This window comes from Grampus griseus (assembly GCF_964374135.1).
Source record: "Grampus griseus genome assembly, chromosome: 4".
Classification (NCBI taxonomy): Eukaryota; Metazoa; Chordata; class Mammalia; order Artiodactyla; family Delphinidae; genus Grampus; species Grampus griseus.
Window position 1 is genome coordinate 44,655,925 of NC_138997.1, and position 18,986 is coordinate 44,674,910.

At 35.6% G+C, this 18,986-nt stretch overlaps 1 protein-coding gene across 2 annotated transcripts in view; it reads left to right on the forward strand.

Moving 5' to 3' along the window:
* The window catches only part of CNOT6L (CCR4-NOT transcription complex subunit 6 like), a 112,727-nt gene extending 94,764 nt beyond the window's left edge, over window positions 1-17,963 (forward strand). For both annotated transcript variants that reach the window (XM_082653169.1, XM_082653168.1), the window contains exons 9-12: window positions 4,555-4,706; window positions 7,519-7,746; window positions 9,941-10,143; window positions 14,899-17,963. In XM_082653169.1, coding sequence (XP_082509295.1) covers window positions 4,555-4,706; window positions 7,519-7,746; window positions 9,941-10,143; window positions 14,899-15,111 — 796 coding nt within the window. In that variant the 3' untranslated portion in view covers window positions 15,112-17,963. The remainder of the gene's footprint in view (window positions 1-4,554; window positions 4,707-7,518; window positions 7,747-9,940; window positions 10,144-14,898) is intronic.
* Window positions 17,964-18,986: the final 1,023 nt, after the last annotated feature.

Sequence of the window (18,986 nt, forward strand, 5' to 3'; positions counted from 1 at the left end):
AGAGTTTATGAACCTATGTTCTTTGCCATGAAAATTAAGAAAAAGGGAAAATTGGGTGAAAGTGTTAAGGCAACGAGGAGGATATTTTAAATAACGTGTGCACTGTAAAGGGGTATACCTATGTGGCTTGTGCCATCACTAATTGACGATCAAGAAAAAACCAGAGGTGTGCAACTTCTATTTTGCTTTCATGGTCTCTGTTGAGGAGAATTATTTTCAAAGTGGAAAGACTAAGACCAGGTAAGGAGGAGATTGGCAAACCAAGAAGAGATTGGTAAGCCAAGAGAGTCACTAAAGTGCCTTAACTAGTTAGGTTTCCATATCAATATAATTATATCCCATGTCCCCATAGTATTAAAATATCTTGCCAAAGTATGATTAGAGGAGTATTGTGTTGGCCACAAAGTTCGTTGGGGTTTTTTCCATAAAATGTTACAGAAAAACTCGAACGGACTTTGTGGCCAACCCAATAGATGGCATAAATATTGGTGTATAGGAAAAGTTCTAATATATTGGGGACAAGTAAACCACTTCATTTTTCAAAAAATTGGCGAGCCTCAGTTTTCCTCATCTCCGTAATGGTAATAGTAATACTGTCTATTGCAATTTGAGTGCTCCAGAAAGAAGACTCCAAGTTACTTCGGTGTTTAGGAGTTTATTAAGGATCAACAGCTGTGGAAAGGAAGGGGAAAAAGCAGAAATTAGCATAGAGAGTAGAGCTGTGTTGCAGACCAGGACAGCCTCAGCTGACCCCACCCTTTCACAGGCTGAAATGGCCTGTGAGAGTTAACACAGGAGGGACCAAAATCCCCAGACCTTTATCTTTTGCTTTTGATCTGTAATTGGATACGTGCCCCTCCTAGAAGTACTTGACCTTGGTGAGGCAGCTCTCTGCAACTGGAGCAATTCCTGAAGGATTGATGAGGAATCTGGGCAGCATCTCTTCATGTCCACCCCGTTGCAAAGTTTTAACAAATTTTAGGACTAATATGTATGAAGTACCTATCACAGGTCTTGATACAAAGTGGATCCTCAATAACGGGCCCCTTATTTTTTTTATTATTATTATTTGTACTGTCCTATTGAGAATTTTGATTATTTAAGAGAAGACATATATATACATATAATATTTATAAAAACTGAAAAGCTGGCAGGGATATTTAATCTTTTGGAAAAACAGAATGTAGTTTCCAAGTACCCTTAATATCTGAATGGGTGAACTAATGGGCAGAAGCTCATGAAATGATACTCAACAGAAATAAAGTCTGCTACTCTTAGATTATTAAAGGAAAGGAAAGAGGAAGAGGTAAGATTATTTGAGAGCACAGAAGAATATTTATATGCAAAAAAGTTCATTACTAAACTAAATGTTAATTACTATAACTAACGGCATTAGTTATAATAGCTCATATCAGAAGTAAATGTGCAACACAGAATAGTTCAGTTATGGTGAATATAGTGGACTATAATGCAATCATAAAAATTGATTTTTGAAACATATAGTATTTTATAGGGAAACATCCATGGTAGAATGTTCATTAATATAGACCTAGAGTATTATTCTAATTGTATAAAAAATGTTTGTGTGCACGTGCATGGAGAAAAGTCTGGGGAAATATATTGACTTGTTGATGGGGGTGTTAGATTGCAAGTGACTTGAAATTTTCTTTATATTTTTAACTCATCCCCAAATCTCCATAGTAAACAGGTAACTTACTAAAATCATTTTTTCACTTGTTTGTTTTTAAGCATCTGTAAATGCAGAACTGAAGAGACCTGGTTTAAGAGCTAAAAGAACCAGAAAGTTTTAGATATATATTAGTACTTATTTGGCTTATAAATAGCATGGCTGTCCCCAAGTGCAATTTCAGTCTTTATTAACAAAAATACAGTCCAAAATGAGGAAGGCAGTAGTTCATTTTTGCCCAGCTCTAGGTACTGCACCTTTGGGTGAACTTGAGTTTTTCAAATGAGCAACTGTTTTACACCATATATCATATAAAGAATTGATAATTTCTTTTCTTGAGAAGACTTGGGGATGATATTTAAAGTAGTGTCAAATGGAAAAGAAATTCCATATTCCTGTAAAGAAATGATATAGATCTAGTTTTGATGGAAGAAAGATACAGGGAAACATTTTAGTTAGGGAAGGCAGTTCTAATAATTAGACAATTCTAATAATTAGATATATTAGTTCTAATAATTAGATATTAGATGTGGGGGGGAGAATATCTAATTATTAGAACCCCTACCAAATAATAGCCTGACTTTGGTAGAAGAAAAATATTCCAATATTAAAAATATAACTATTAAATAGGATTTTCAAACTTTCCTACAGAACCCTAGGTTCCTATAAATAAGCCTTAAGAGTTAATATTTACAAGATATTTCAAAAATTAAATACAAATAATTAAACTGTAATTTAAAAATAACATGTTCACTCAGATGTTTCAAATATCAGATTTTAACACTTTGGAAATTGATAACATGTTCCTGATATGCTGCTTAGTTGACTTGTTGCAGACCTCTGAATTGAGTTTTTGCCTGCTTTCTTTTTCTGAGTTCAGAGTCAGTTATTTACCACTTATATCTGTGTGTCTGTGTGAATCAGGATTTTTATTATTAATGCTGTGTAACCAAAACAGAATAGAGAAATAAACTGGGTACTGAGACTGATATGACTATAATTATCATCTATACCCTCTGATTTCAAATTTTTATAATCATCAAAACAGATTCATCATCTTCAGTGATTGATTTATTTAAACCTAATACTGCCTTTATCTGTTTTATGTATAAGAATCTTACCAGAAATTGTTTGAAAAAGGTATTCCACTGCTTAAAGACATTTTTAAAAGTCTGATATGGAGGATGATCAATTCTGTCTGTAGAACTTAGTTTGAATCTGCCTACTTCTCTTTATTTCTCTTGCCTTAGCCTAAGCCACCATCATCTGTCATCCAAACAACCTCAGAAACTTTCTAATTGTTCTCATAATTCCTGAACTGTGGCTCCTGTAATTCATTCTCTACAATGCAGCTGCAGTGATCTTAAAAAATATAAATCAAATAATAACATTTCCCCGCTTCGAACCTGTTCAGTCAGTCTTCTTCCTCTTAATCTCCAACACCATTTCTACCCTTCCATTCCTTTCTAACCTATAAACATACAAAGTTGTTTGCTGATCCAGGACCTCTCACTTCTTCCTCTGTCTGGAATGCTCTTGATTCCATTCTTCACCTTGGTAGTTCCTCATCCTTCATGTTTCAGTTTAAATATCTCCTCTTTAAGGTAGAGGGTGCAAACTACACTCCCTTTAATCACTCTGGCGTAGGAGTAGGCACCTGACCCGACCTTTTATTCTTCTCAAAGCATCTGAGACATTCAGAATTGGAGCAAGGAGAGGAGTATTATTTCGTCTAGCAGTGCCCTGCAACACAGTAAGATGTTAGTATTTTTGAAGGAATGTGTGCAGGCTTCTCTTTCAAAGCTAGGAGGAAGATGGGGTGGGGACCTTTTATAAGAGCAAAGATGTCTTTTCTCCACTTAAAACCTAGTGAAACGTGGACAGTATATTTAGTAGGTTTTGGTTGTTTATAAATACTCCACAAACTTAATAAAACTAGGCTGACAGAAGTTAAATGGCTTGACCAAAGTCATACTGCTATTAAATGACAGTGCTAGACTCAATTCTATTAAATCCTACAATACCTACTTTGGCACTAAGGAAAGGAAATATTAGTGCAGATGCAGAAGCTGTAATCACAGCGAGAGCCATTCCTCATCTTATAGAATCTTTCTTTCTGTTCACTTACATTCACCTAATTCCAGCTTTCTAGTAAAAGCCAGATGGAAAAATCGGCTTCGACTTAGCCGAGATAAGGGTGTGTCCCTGCATTTTCTTGACAGATTTCTTGATGTGGTGAGAATAAAACTGCAAACAGGGTAGGTAGATTTTATTCTTATTTTTTTTAACATCTTTATTGAAGTATAATTGCTTTACATTGTTGTGTTAGTTTCTTCTGTATAACAAAGTGAATCAGCTACACGTACACATATATCCCCATATCCCCTCCCTCTTGCTGTTCTTTCTTATTGATCTGCTGACTTAGTTAAGGTTGTGTTCACCTTTGAATACCAGAAAATCCCAGCAGTAGCTTAAAGAAGTAGGAGGAGAGTAATTTTCTCACACAAGAAATCCAAAAATGGCAGTCCAGAACTGGTTCAGCTGCTTCTCCATTCAGAGTGGGCTGTCCTTTACCCTCCTGTTTCTCACCACAGGGGCAGAGATATAAAAGGGTAAAGGAATACACACATACACATACATGCACACACACCATCTCTTTGCTAGGTGGCACTTCCAAGAAAGTTTCTACAGTAATCAGACCTTTTTCCTCTCATTGGCCAGAACTATATCACAAGGCCTCTTGCAGCTAGAAAGTGACTAGGGAGACAATGAGTAGCATCTATATCTTGTGCTCCCTTCATGTAATGGCTTTTAGCATGATAGTCCAATTATCTAATAACATAATACTAATGCATTGTACCTTTTAGATTTACATTGGTGCAGAAGCATACAGTGGAATTTAACCAAGTGGCAATGGCTAATTCAGATGGATCCGAAGCTATGCTGAACAGAGTGATGACGAAAGATAATATTGGTGTCGCTGTGGTATTAGAGGTCCACAAAGAACTATTTGGAGCAGGTGAGTGCAGTTTAAAATATTCTTACAAAAAATAAACACCATCTGAAGTGCAGTGAGTCTTGTTGATATTTATTGCGTAGTTATTTTCTTGTCTTTTGAGGAAAGTTAAGGGAAACAGGCTGGAAAATAGCACTAATTGTGTAAAACGTCATCTATATCTTGGAATATTACTTGCCAGGTAATCTGTAAAAAGAAAAGTCTTTACTATGCCATTAATTCCAAAAGGTTATTCGAAATAAGAATAGTTTTAAGCTGAATTTGGAAATTATGATGATTTGGTTCTCCTTTCAGCCATATTTTTAGCTTCTTGACTGAAATCTTTTGTCTTTAAGGTTAAGTACTTGGCACAGTTTCTCTAATTTCTTTGTTATATCTCAGTCATTGTCAGGGTAAGAGCGGCATCTTTTATCTACCTGGTACTTTTGTTTTCCACTTTAGATATTTATAGCTTCCTTCAAAGTAAGAAACTCATTATGTACTTTGCATATCCAGACCTTTTTTTCCCCCTCTCTACTGCCTGCCTTTCAGTATTTCATTGTTTACTTAACTATATTTTAGGTAAGAGCAAGGAGAAGGTGTCAAGACCACATCAGGGCTTTTTTTTTTTTTACATCTTTATTGGGGTATAATTGCTTTACAATGGTGTGTTAGTTTCTGCTTTATAACAAAGTGAATCAGTTATACATATACATATGTTCCCATATCTCTTCCCTCTTGCGTCTCCCTCCCTCCCACCCTCCCTATCCCACCCCTCCAGGCGGTCACAAAGCACGGAGCTAATATCCCTGTGCTATGCGGCTGCTTCCCACTAGCTATCTACCTTACATTTGGTAGTGTATATATGTCCATGATTTTTTTTCTACCTGTAGAAGAAAAGATTTTTGCCTTAAGTACTGATAGAATTATTCAGACCATGCATATCTGTCAAACCTCCTTTTCTCACTGTTCTTCAGGTTATCCATCATCAAAGACAATCAGTCTTTGATGTGAGATTTTAAATTCCGTCTTCTTTTGTAGCCTCTCCATTTTTACTGACTTTTATGTCCTTTCCAGTCTCATTCTTCTCAAAAGTTTGGTACTTTTTTTCTGGTAATGCGAACATTGAATTTCTTTTAGTTTTACTCTCCTTTTAATTTGCAGAAGAGTAATTACAAATTATATAGTTAAAACTTTCACATTCTGAAATACCTCTCTCTTATACTCCTGGAAGAGTAATTTAATATTATAGAAGGTGCTTATGGCCTTTTTGAAGGGGCAAGTTTTTAATATTTAGTGTAGTGAACATTTAATCTACAGCCAAAAGTGACACTGTAAAACTCCTAGGGAAAGAAGAGAGCTTAGAGAACGATCAGATTGCTTTAAAAATGACCATTTCTGTCACATATGAAAGATACTTCAGTTATTTGTTTACTCAACATTAAAGATAATTATAGCCTGGTAAGACGGAAACTTTACCAAAATAGTAGGCTAAGAAAATCAGGTCTTTCTTCAGAGTTTATATTTTTAATAGAAAATGTTAAGAGATACTTATAGAAATTCTATAGAAAAAATAATTTTGTATGTATCTAATATTCCAGCAGTACAAAAGTATATAGAGTAAAACGTGAGAGTCCCTTCATCTTATTCATACCCTCTCGGAGTAACTCTTAGTCATTCTTTACACATTACTAACGTGTATGTGTATAGTTTTATTTAAATGGCATCGTACCATGCATATTGAGTTTTGAGCCTTAAAAACTTTATGGACACTTTTTTTCTCTGTCAGTACACAGTTTTCACAGTTTGCCCCTTCAGAGGTGCTTATGGCCTCTTTGAAAGGGCAAGTTTTTTAATGTGTTATCCTCATCCACCATGTTAATATTTATTTTGACAGAATTATAAAACAGTATTTTAGGGGAAAAAATAACCTTAGAGATTTTATAGTTGAATACCTCATTGTCCAAATGAGGTATTCAACTGAACACCAGAATGGCTAAGTGATTAGAAATAAAGGTTAGTAATTAGTAATAAAGCCAAGTCTGAAACCCATGTCCAGACTTTGAGAGCACACTACTCCCTAATTCTCAATTTTTAAATTACTTCTTTTGGGTGTGTGGTATGAATTTGTTTTGGTAGCAGATTCATAGCAAATTCACTGCCTTACTTTATTTTGTATAGGTTAATATAATGTTACTGCCTCTTACTGCTGACCCTGTCACTGGTGTGCTCAGGAAATGCAAGGTGAATACGTACTGGGCAGTAGGAAGAACTTAAATTAAGGTTTAGGTGATTCAAGTAACTGAAAACCTACCTCACTAGGTTATTGTGATGTTTAAATGACAGAGATATTTAAGCTGCTTGTTCACACTAAGCTCAGCAAATCAAGGTACTCTAACTAATTGTTGGTTACATCACAGTATAGTTCCTAACTTGGGTAGAGAGCAGGAGTTGGCAAACTTTTTCTGTAAAGGGCCAGGTTGTTAATAGTTTAGGCTCTGAGGGCCACATATGGCCTCTATCACAATCTTCTAAAAAATGTTTGGTAGAATCTTTAAAAATGTAAAACCAGCCTTAGCTCATGCAGGTTGTACAAAAACAGGTGGTTGGCCAGACTTAGCCCATGGGCTGCAGTTTGTCGACCCCCATGTTGGGATTACCAGAATCTCAGCACTTTAGCTTCTAAGAACTACTTTATGAGATAAAGGGGAAAATATAAATGAATGGGAAAGAATAAAGAAGTGGTTATGGGTTTGGGGGAGAAAACCTTAAGATACTGCTTTTTTGATACATAAAGTATAATCTTAACCTTTGTTTCCCTAATGCTTAAATTTAGGTATGAAGCCTATTCATGCTGCAGACAAACAGCTGCTTATAGTGGCAAATGCCCACATGCATTGGGACCCAGAGTATTCTGATGTGAAACTCATTCAGACCATGATGTTTGTCTCAGAGGTTAAAAACATTCTGGAGAAAGCCTCAAGTAGGCCTGGCAGCCCAACTGCAGATCCTAATTCCATCCCGCTGGTGCTATGTGCAGATCTTAACTCATTGCCAGATTCAGGTATTTATAACATCATTTCCTCTTCGCTTTCAGTTTTGTTTTTACTTCTAGTTGAAAGGTCAGTTAGCTCTTAACTTTTGAGTAGAGACTTTCTCTTCTAAATTAGAGAGTGTATCAGTAAGAATCCCAGGAATGGGACATGGAGTAATTGAGGAGAGTTTATTTAGTTAAGCTATTTCCAAAGATGTGTGCAGGGTTAGGGACACAAAACAATGAGTGATGCAGTACCCTGTTACTAGGGGAGATAGGGACCCTTCACCACCTGTACACCTAAGGGGGAAAAGTGGTGGGAGTTGTTATCAAAACTTGGAAAAAATAGTTACGAGGAGAGGGCCATGTAATGGGAGTGATGGATTTGAATTGGGATGCGATCAATCCCTTGCAAACTGACAAGCCAGGGGAATATATATCCCTGCCTCACTCCGCTACTGTCCTCTGATCTCTCGCCACTGCTGTCCATTGACCAAATCCAACTAGAAGCTAGAGCGGGGAGGGGTTTGCAGTTGATGCAAGTAAAGGTCAGCCTCCTGCCCCACAGAATGCAGTGGAGAAGGGTGACCTGAAGAAGCAACCAGAAAATATTCAGCACAGGTAGCTATCTAGTTTAATAATGTTGGCAACCTTTAAGTGAATTCATTAAATGATGCTTGAATTCTGATATTAGGTGCAGAAGAGTAATCAAAATTATCTTAGGATTTCACATTACTTCTTGAGCTCCACTTAACTACTTTATGTCCTAACTTAAATTATTTTAGATCTTTGTAAAAAATCAGTTCTGCACTTAGATATTAAAATTCAAATGTAAAACATTATAGTATCCAGTTTTGCTATTACTGAGGCATATTCTAAATTTTGTATATTTTCAATAAGCTACTTTAAATTGTTTAAAATAACCACTCAAGAATAAATATAACATAACCCAAATGCCTACAACTGTAATATTAATAAAAGTCTCAAATCTAGAAAACACCTTTGCTTTTTCTCCTTAGCAAATAAATGTCGAAATCATCCTTTCACAAATGTTTGTATTCAGCCCCTAGGCTCATTGACACCTTAACTATGTCCTCCTTTTTTAATCCTTTTCTTTTTTAGAGTAAATTGCTGTCAAGCACAGGTTTCCCCCATCTCATTTGATTTGGTTAAGCCAATGAGCTATCATTTGGCATCACAGCATGCCAAGTTGACTCAAGCCAGACTGTCAGGGCTGGATCCTGGTTCTGCCACTTAGGAGCTATGCAATCTATAGCTAAGTTCCTCATTTTTAAATAAAGGAATAATCATTTTGTCCACTTCATAGAGTTGTTTGTAAGGTTTAAGTGTGTAAGGCTCTTACAACAGTGCCTGGCATGTAGTAACTGCTAGATAAATGATAGCTCCTTTTCAGCTATTCACAATACTGATGTTGTGCTCATCATTTATTCATTATATATGTTGCTGTCATTCCTGATCACAAATAGAAAGCGATGACTGACAAACTTTAGTAATCATCATCCTCATAAGAAGGGTTGTGGTACTTTTTTCATGTTTACTTATTCAGTGGAAGTGGTGAGCTTTTTCTGAATGCTTCTGCTCTCTTCAGCTTTTTAGACACATCTAATATTTTTGAGCAAGTGGTATACCTCCAGCGTATAATGTACTGTTTAGTGTCACTGCAGCTCAAAACAAAGAATGATGTGGCCTAGCTGAAGCTAGACATTGCAGTGTTGAAGATGCAAAATCTATTTTTATTGTCAGTGATTTAAAAATTTTTATTATGTATGCTATATTTTACATATTCCAGAAGTTGTTGATGGACTGCATAGAATGTTGAAATGCTAAAGTGATAGTGCTTTGCAATAACATCCTAAAAATATTTAGGGTCAAGACCCTCCTGGTGAATGCCATCCTAGACCCTGGGAATCATCTTCAGCTTGAAGAACCATTAAGAGAACTGAAGATATTTCTGGGTGATCAGGATATTTTGCTCTGGAGTAGGCAAATACACCTCAGTTTGATGGAACCATATGAAATTGCTGGTATTTGATTTTTTTAGCATCAACCACAAAAAGGCAGTTTCATATGTAAAAGTAAATATTCAGTATAATAAAACCACTCTGAACTTGGTGCATGCACCTGGCAACAGATTTTGGCCATGAAGTCTTCTGTAAGGTCTAAGTGCTAAATGGTAGTGTTTCTTCCTTCTTTATTCTACTAGGTGTCGTGGAATATTTAAGCAATGGAGGAGTAGCTGACAACCATAAAGACTTCAAGGAACTAAGGTACAATGAGTGTCTTATGAACTTCAGCTGCAATGGAAAGAATGGAAGCTCAGAAGGGAGAATCACACATGGCTTCCAACTGAAGAGCGCCTATGAAAATAACTTGATGCCTTACACCAATTACACCTTTGATTTCAAAGTAAGTGACAGCCTCTGGGTTGGCACAGAAATTATGTCAAATGCAAACACGTGACAAGAAAGATATGTGTTATTTATGCTTAACAGTGTAATCTTCAGGATTTTTTACATTCTCAAAATGTCTTGGCTACGTGTGCACGTAACGTAAGAAGGTTTCTTAGGTTTTGTGGTGGTTATTGTTGACTTGAGAATTCTCTTTGAACCCTTATTTGTTCGAATTTCAAATAACCATGATAATGGAAAAAAATTCCGAAATACTTTACTTTGTGTATGCCAGGCACTGTTCAAAAGCACTTTATATTTATGAATATAGTCAATCTTCACTTGTCCATACCATCCCTAACTTTCAGTAAGGATCCAAATAATAAGCAACCTGATATAGCTACATTCATCTTGAATGAATTTGTGGAGTATTCCCTCAAAATTTTCTTAGTACTTTCCATTGATATCTTATTTATCTTTAAATTTTCCAGGTTTCTTGGTGAGATGGGTTAGAGAAAGTTGTGCTTAGGATCTATTTTATATCCATGTTGTCATACTAATCAATGCCCAGGCAGTAGACCATTCCAGCTTAGTAAAAGGACAAGAAAGATTTTTTTTTTTTTTTGCAAAATAAGAAAAAAAAAAATTAGAGGGCCAGTTGTACAAAACCAGTTGTTCTTTTGAAACATTGATTGGTAGTGATTTTCTGTTATCAGTCCCTTTCCCTTTGCCAGTTTTCTAATCACTCTGCCTGTAGCTCTTCTATTGTACCTTTGTTTGACTTTCTGGCATTTCAGGCATCTATCCTAAAGTCTTATACTATCCTGAAAAAATGTAGATGTTAGAAAGTGGTTAGGAGTAAGAATCCTAGATGGGGAATTTAATAAAATACCAAAGGAAATTTATGAATTGGGCTCTTACACATCTCCGATAACCTTTTTCCATTTTCAGTGCTTGTTAGCCCCTTTCCAAGAAACAGATAGTAGGAAGAAAGGAAATTTGTGTGCTTATGTTATTGGTCAGTTTTTGTAATCAAGAAGTGGAAAAGAATTGTTTAGAAGTTGAATCTAATTTTAGTATTTTTGCTGTTAGAGTAGAAAATACTATTCAGAGATAATTGATTTTGTTCAGATCACTCATATGCAGTAATGTGCTGGTAAATATTTAATAATCAGTTTTCTGAGAAAAAAAAGAAGCCCGAATTTGTAGTGTTTGCTGATTTCTGCGGTACATGCACTCCCATTGTAGTAGATTTCAAGCTCCCAACGTCATACCATTGAACACAGAGTTGGGATGAAGTGCTAAGAAAGCAAGTTCTAGCTGACCCTATCACACCACGGCTTCTTGTGTAAGCTTAAAGGAAAACCTCGGGACTTAATGATACACAGATTACTGTAGGTTAAATCCTATACAGTGGTATATAATACAGCTCTGCCAGCACAGCACAACCCAGAAAACCTAAAATAAAGTTCCTTAAAATAAGTGTTCAGTAATTCTACAACTCTTATTGTTCTTTTGGTTTGTGTATAGGTAAAAAGACCAAATCATTTCTACCTTAACTAGGCTTTTATAAAGGTTACTTTTACCTTATCCACAAAGTAAAAATTAGGGAAATAATGTTTAGAATATTAATCTAAGCCATCTTCCTCCATCGTCTGAGTTGTTTTCAAATCTTTTGTTGATGTTCCTTCAAAAGAACTTACATGTATTAATAAGTGAATAAAAGAATCTTATTGAAGCATTTATGTTGTCTAAAGAAGTACAGTTAAAGAACCAAAAGTGCATGGTTCAGAGAGTGTTTGATGTTAGCATATGTAGGATAGGATGAGAAATGGCAGAACTGTAAATCCGTGCGAGAGAGGCATGAATGGGGAGGATAAATAACGCTGGCTGGCTGGGTAGATGGATGGGAGGGTGGAATAGGATGGAAAAGAAGGATGATCAGAGAACAAACTAAGGGCATACCTGACTAGAGAGAATTAAGCTTTTGGTCCAAGTAGCAGACAATAAACTTTTCAATTTCTTACAAAACATTTTATGTAATTAGTGCTGTGCCAATATTGAAGGCAGTTGGTAAAAAGGGATAGGTAACATCAAATGTAAAAATGTCATGTGATTAGCATTAAATACAGATCGAAGTATAGTATTCTGCCATTGCATCAATGGAGTACTGTTAAACTTTGTTTACTTGGCTTAGCATTTTTTACTTACTTGGTTCTCAAATAAATTAGAAATGTAGAAACGTGGTATTTAGAACTCAGAGTCATTTAATCTAGAACTGATTTGGAATGACTTGAAGGGTAAGCAGTTAGGAGAATTACTTGTACACAAGGTATCTTAGTGAGTTTAGGTTGCCATAACAGAATACCATAAACTGTGTGGCTTATAAAACAACAGAAATTTATTTCTCACAGTTCTGGAGGCTTGAAGTGTAAGATCAGGTGCCAGCATGGTCACGTTCTAATGAGGGTCCTCTTCTGGGTTGCAGACAGCTGTTTTCTCATTGCATCCTCACATGGCGGAGTGAGAGCTCTCTGGGGTCTCTTTTTATAGAGCACTAATCCCATTCATGAGGGTTCCATCTTTATGACCTAATCACCTGCCAAAAGCCCCACCCTCTTATACCATCAGGTTAGGGGTTAGGATTTCAACATAGAAATTTGGGGGGCACACAAACATTCAGTTCGTAACATCAGATAAGTTGAATAAACAGCCTAATTCAAACTTGCCGCTGCTTTCACCATCACCTGCCCCCCCTCCTGCCCCGCGCCAATCTAAGGGTGTGTCTGAACCATTTAATGAAAAGAGGAAGGACAGTTTTCCTATTATGTCAAGTAGTAAATCTTTCTGTTACACATTGTGAAATTTATAGTGTATAATTTTCTCGCATTCTTTTACAAAACAAAACTTAGCATAACGTTACCTCAAACTATTTTCATTGTTTTTACTTTTTTCTCATATACACTTCTATAGACTTACCTATAGACTTTACTAATATAAAGACTTTTCCCACCTTTTTATGATCTTTTAAAAAAAGAAACAGTTTGAATCAGAAAAGGTTAAGAATCGTTAGTCTATAACCTTCTTTGTGAATATGATACAGTGTACCAGGTGTATATATGTATAAATACTTGGGCGAGTTCAGACATGAACTTGCTAAGGATTTGGATAAGAGCTTTTACTCTGGATGTTTCAAACCAAGAAAACAGTTACAAGTGATATCTCCAGTTCTTACTTTCTGGAATGTTTAACATCTTTATTGGGGCCTATGTTTGCAAAGAATTCTCTGACTCTAGTAGCTAATGTGCATAATGCTACTTTATAATAAAGTGATAAGATATAAGAGGTTTTATTCAACATAACTAACTGAAAATGTTTTGTTTGTGTTTTGTTTAAAACACAAATGTTTTAAATGTGTTTGCTGAAGCAAAGGGTGGTCTCATAAAAGAAAGTAAAACCACTGAAACTCTTGTCAAACCTTTTCCTAAAATGTCACTGCAAAACTAGGCATTAGCCAAAATGAAGGGATAAAAATACATTGCGCTAATATTTCTTGACTATTTGGATTTGGAGCATTAATGGCAGAAAGTACTCCCCTGGATTCACGTAGGTTCCTTAATCTGTGGTAAAGTAAGGTTATAGTATCTAATGTTGAATAAGGCCCTCTCCCTCAAAAGAACTGTTTTGTTGTTTTGGTCTTGGTCATGTCAAAATCAGCAGACTAAGGTAATTGTTTCCGAAATTTCACAGTATAATTTTTTTCATTGAATTCTTTTTTTTTCTTTTAATAAAGTAGCCCATTTCACTGTGATACCATTTAAAAATATTAGCTAGAACTCCCTGTGTATAGTATTTATGAATAGGTATTTCCAGGTGTGGAACTCTTTCTTCATACTTGGGCTCAGGCTCTCTTGATGTGGGAAGGAAGAAATCTGACTTCACGCTCTTGCATACATAGCCTGGGGCAAAAAAAAAGCACACTAGTTTTGAAACTTACTGATCAGATAAACCGAATCATCTAGCTCTGAGAGATACAACTGAATACATAGATAGGTCTTTACTGAATGTTTTTTCCTGAGGTACTGTTGTTCAGCAAGGAATCCAGAATTTATAGTACACCAGGATTTGTGAAAATGAATATTCTAAACTTAAGAACGGATTAGAATGATTAAATATGTGCAGTATTTTGTATATATGTATAAAATTTGGGAAAGCTGAACTAGGATTAGCAAATCTGAAAACATGCTTTACAGTGGCTTCATTCAGATGTGTTTGATTGATGTACAAATAACTGAATATCATACCAGTTATTACAAGAATTATTCTTGTCATAACTTTTCATTAACTTTGTATATGTTTGTATAAATATTCTGATTTTCTGTTTATTGTAACAGAGTCAGTGCAGTTTCCATATTGTTTATACTGATAAATTAGATTTCACTGACCCAAGCAAGCCAGTTCTAAAGATGCCTAGACATGATTTGGTGTGCTTATTTAGCTTCTCAATTTGCTTACCACTTATGCACATGTGCAAGGCTTTAAGATTCCACTAGGGTACTGTGTTTCCCTGTCCAGCCACCTTTATTTCATGTAATACCCATTCAAGATTTGAGCTCTATTTGACCCATTGTGAAGACAGCAGGTGTACCAGAAATACAGGTTACTCAGGTATTTGGCTTTTACAAATTATGAATTGTTCTTTTATATATCTTAAGTTTTTCTTTTATCTAAGCATATATTTTTCTTTTTTTCCCAACTCCCAATCTCTTTTCAGGGCGTGATTGACTACATTTTCTATTCCAAGACTCATATGAACGTGCTTGGTGTCCTGGGGCCTTTAGATCCTCAATGGCTGGTTGAGAACAACATCACTGGGTGTCCACACCCTCACATCCCTTCAGACCACTTCTCACTGTTAACACAACTTGAACTCCACCCTCCACTCCTGCCTCTTGTCAATGGTGTTCACTTGCCTAATCGGAGGTAGTGGAGTACTGCCCCGCAAAGACGGGGATCTGTTACTATGGACCTGTACAGTTGTAAATCAAAGTATGTAGGAGTGAAGTATGGCCATCCTTAAGCTGCTTCTTCAGGTTCCTTTCATTATGTGTTTGCTATAAGATTTTGTACAATTTTGTGCATATTGGTATCATTTGGCACTAGGGCTGGAACCAAAGTATTATCACTCTCTTTCCAAATTTTTAATTTAACATGTTTTTAAGTTGGACCTTCTTCATATTATATTAGGAGTCAGCATTCATAATTGATAAATCACCAATCCAAGGCCCAACAACAGGGTATTTGTTTTTCCAGAACAAATACTTGCTTTTGAATGGTTTCAAGTGAGCCAACCATTTTTCATTTTTGTGAAAGGCAGTTTTTAAAAACTATAAATAAAAGATTTTAAACTGAATGATGGCATGCCTTGCAGGAAACTGCCTTGAATTTCTGTTTTCCATGATAACAAACTGATTTTTGGCTCCCCAGTCATTTGCACATTAACAAAGCACTTAAATTTGCTAGATCTGTACATAAACTAGCCATAATGAGAAAAACTGAGAAATGAAAGGTGATTGCACAATATGGTTTCAAAATCAAGCATTTAACAGCACACAACAATTTGTTGGGGAAGTGCTGGTTGGTTTTTTTTATTTGTTTGTTTTGTTTTTTGAGGAATCGTTCTGTATTTTGTTCCCCTATTAGTTATAACCTTACTAGAAGTGTTAATTCTAAGCCTGTCTGTTCAGTTTCTTTATAGGAAAACAACGGGTAATTTCTACTGCCACACATCTTGAAAATAGAATTTGGTCTATTTAGGATGCCCACAAAATTAGTGTCCAGTATTTTTTATTGTTTCCATCCACCCTTTTCTGCCTGGTTGTGCTGGAAAAAACAGATATTATATGATCTGTATCATTTTTGCTGTTATGGTCAAATGTTTAAAAAATAACTACCGAATGAAAAGGCCCTGATCAAAGTTTTAGAAGAAGAAAGCTACAAATATTCCATGTGTTTCCCAGAGTAGGTCAAGTGGCTGTTGGTTTTGGCTTTTTGAGGTGACAGTGGAAAGGATTTGGGAGAGAGAACAGGGAGTAGTTGAAAACCTTGGATCATTTTTCCTGACTCTAGTTGCCAAATGGCCATTATATGCTTTTAATCTTTGTTTCCGTTGTCTGTCAGGGTTGAATTAAGAAGCTACTGGTTTATTCCCAACTGTTGATGCTCTTTAGATATGTTAGAATCCTTTTTTCGCCCAGGAGGGGCCAGTTGAAAATCTGTGACTCAAGAGGCAGTGGTTGAAATACCATTTAATGGGGGAAAAATTGGTTGGCTACTTGATGTTAATTATGGCACAGTAACAGGAAAAGGTTGTGTCTGTGTTTTTAAGTTTTTCTTTATTCTGCTTTTTTGCTGCTATAAGAGTTTTCTGAAATTTATATTTTAAACTTTTCATGCACTTTACTGTTTCTAGTCTCAAAATGTGATATTTTTAATAAACAAGAAACTTTCCATTATGTGAATGAAATTTTAAAAGAAAATAGCCTATATTTGTGTTTCACTAATATATAAAGTACAGGTCAAATTTAAATTATTTAATTAGTTTTAAATATATACAATTTGTCTCCTCTTTCAAACCTGACATCTTAGGCTGTTTTATTAGTCTTAAATGATGCATTTCCTGTGGTCATTTTATACTAATTTCTTCCATAGTAAATTAATCAGGCTACATAATATGATATTTCCCCTGAAGGGTAATTTTAGTGCGACGAGGGAGGTGGGTTGATGTAATGTCATATATGGGATTGCATCAGAAGGGTTCTGTAAAGCCTAAACTCCCTTTTAAAAGTGCCTAGTGATAGAGGCGTTGTTTGTCATCTATTATAATTGGAATGTCATTGTAGTTGAGTGAAGTTTGATGTAAATAAAATATTCTTTTAAAAATGTCAAGATATCAGAATAAACAAAATAAACAAAGAAACAACCCTTAAGATGACAGATTTTCCTCAATGTGCAGGTATCCCTTCTTATATACCTCAAGCATTCAACATCTAGCCATGCAAATTGATTACATAGTACTGGAAAGTAGAATAGCATGAAAAACTTAATTTTGTGGACATTACCTTTTTTTGTAATCAGCTACTGTATGTTTTATTTTAAATCTTTTGTTTTGGGTGGGTTTTCTGCTCTGGAGGTATATGCACTAACAAAACATTTTCCTCCTTTCATCTACGCATGTTAATTAGCAATGTGAGCAATATTTCTTACCATACTTCACTCCCAATATTTTTTGAGATGTTTGTATAAAATGGAATTTAAAGTTCACTTATGATTGTATATGAACCACAGAGGAGCCCATTTATTAATAAAAAAAACTTTTTTAATAGTTAAATGTAGAGGGAAAAATAAAAAAAATTGGGAAACATTGTAAACAGCTTAAGTTTATTTTGTGTATGATTGAGGCACTCTGTTGCAGGAAGGTGTGTAATTGGGTTCTCTCTGCTTCCAAATGCACTCTTTCAAACCATTCATTATCCTGTGTATTTTTAATGTGGTTTTAGTAAATGTTGGTAGTAGCTCTGTTAAAGTAGGTAATTGTGTTCTGTTTTGGGTGGCAAACACACTTGGGGCATGGTAACCCAAATTTCATGTGCACGGTTTCCCTTCAGCCCACTGCCCAAATTTCACACACCCTTCACCCTTTGTTCCCTTTGTAAAAGGAGTGGTATCTGTTTTGAGCTGCCAATTCAGATGATCAGAAATGCTGCTCTCCTCAGTATTGTCTTGTTAAAAACACATGCCATTTGGACCTTTGGCATGAAAAGCCAAAAGGAAGAGGTGAATGACATATGGTATATATTCAGTGAAAGTAAAATATTTATGCTCATATACTTTCTGGTTCTCAGAATAAGTTAATAAGCTTTATGCCATGGGGCTGCTGCATATTTTATCTGAAGATAAGAGAAAATTTGGGCATTTTTAGATTGTGATAATGTTTTTTTTTAACTGTTAAATATGATTTCTGGTATTTTTCTAAGAACTGGAGTGTTCTTTAAATTTATTGAAACCGTGCTGTTTGAGGAGGGGAAAACTGCACTGTTTGGCATTACAGCAGTCATACAGTGCATGTCGTCACTCACTCTCTCAGGCATCAGTATCCGCCTCATAGCTTTACACATTTTGATGGGGAGTCTTGCAGCATCCTCAGGACTGACATCTGGGAAAGGCTCAAATCCACGTACTGCTCCTTGCTTGTTGACTTTGTTTTAAAATATTGTGCCTGGTGTCAACTTTTAAGCAACAGCACTGCCTAAAAGCAAGCAGAGAACAGAATCCCAGCACCATTCTATAGGCAACTTTTTAGAATTCAAATATAGTAAATCTGTTCAAGATTTATGATGTTTTATGTAAAAAAATTTTTGTACAACGTAGCTGAATATTTTTGTTTCATTTCTTTGATGTAAGGCGTGTGAACGTTCGTTTGAATATCACATGTTAAAGTCAGGTATGGCACAATGGGTTCTGAGACCAGCTTTTCCTCCCTCCCATTTGCCTTGTTCCAAGCTCTTTCTTTTCAAATTACTTTTCTGCTATTCATAGGCAAATATTTAATTTTACTAATAAGCATCCTGTGTGAATGTATTACAGAAGCCACTGTGTTTTAGTGTTGTAGTTTGCAGAAATATAAAGCTTCATTTCTTATTTGTCCCTATTTGGTGTTTTAAAGTTACTTATTAAATCACAGAGAAGCAAGGGAGAAAGTTGAAAGATCCTGAAGGCTCATATCACTTGATTCTACGGTGGGTTGTATTAGAATTGAGGATGTGACACATTAAAACTGGAACACGGGCAATCATATGGTGT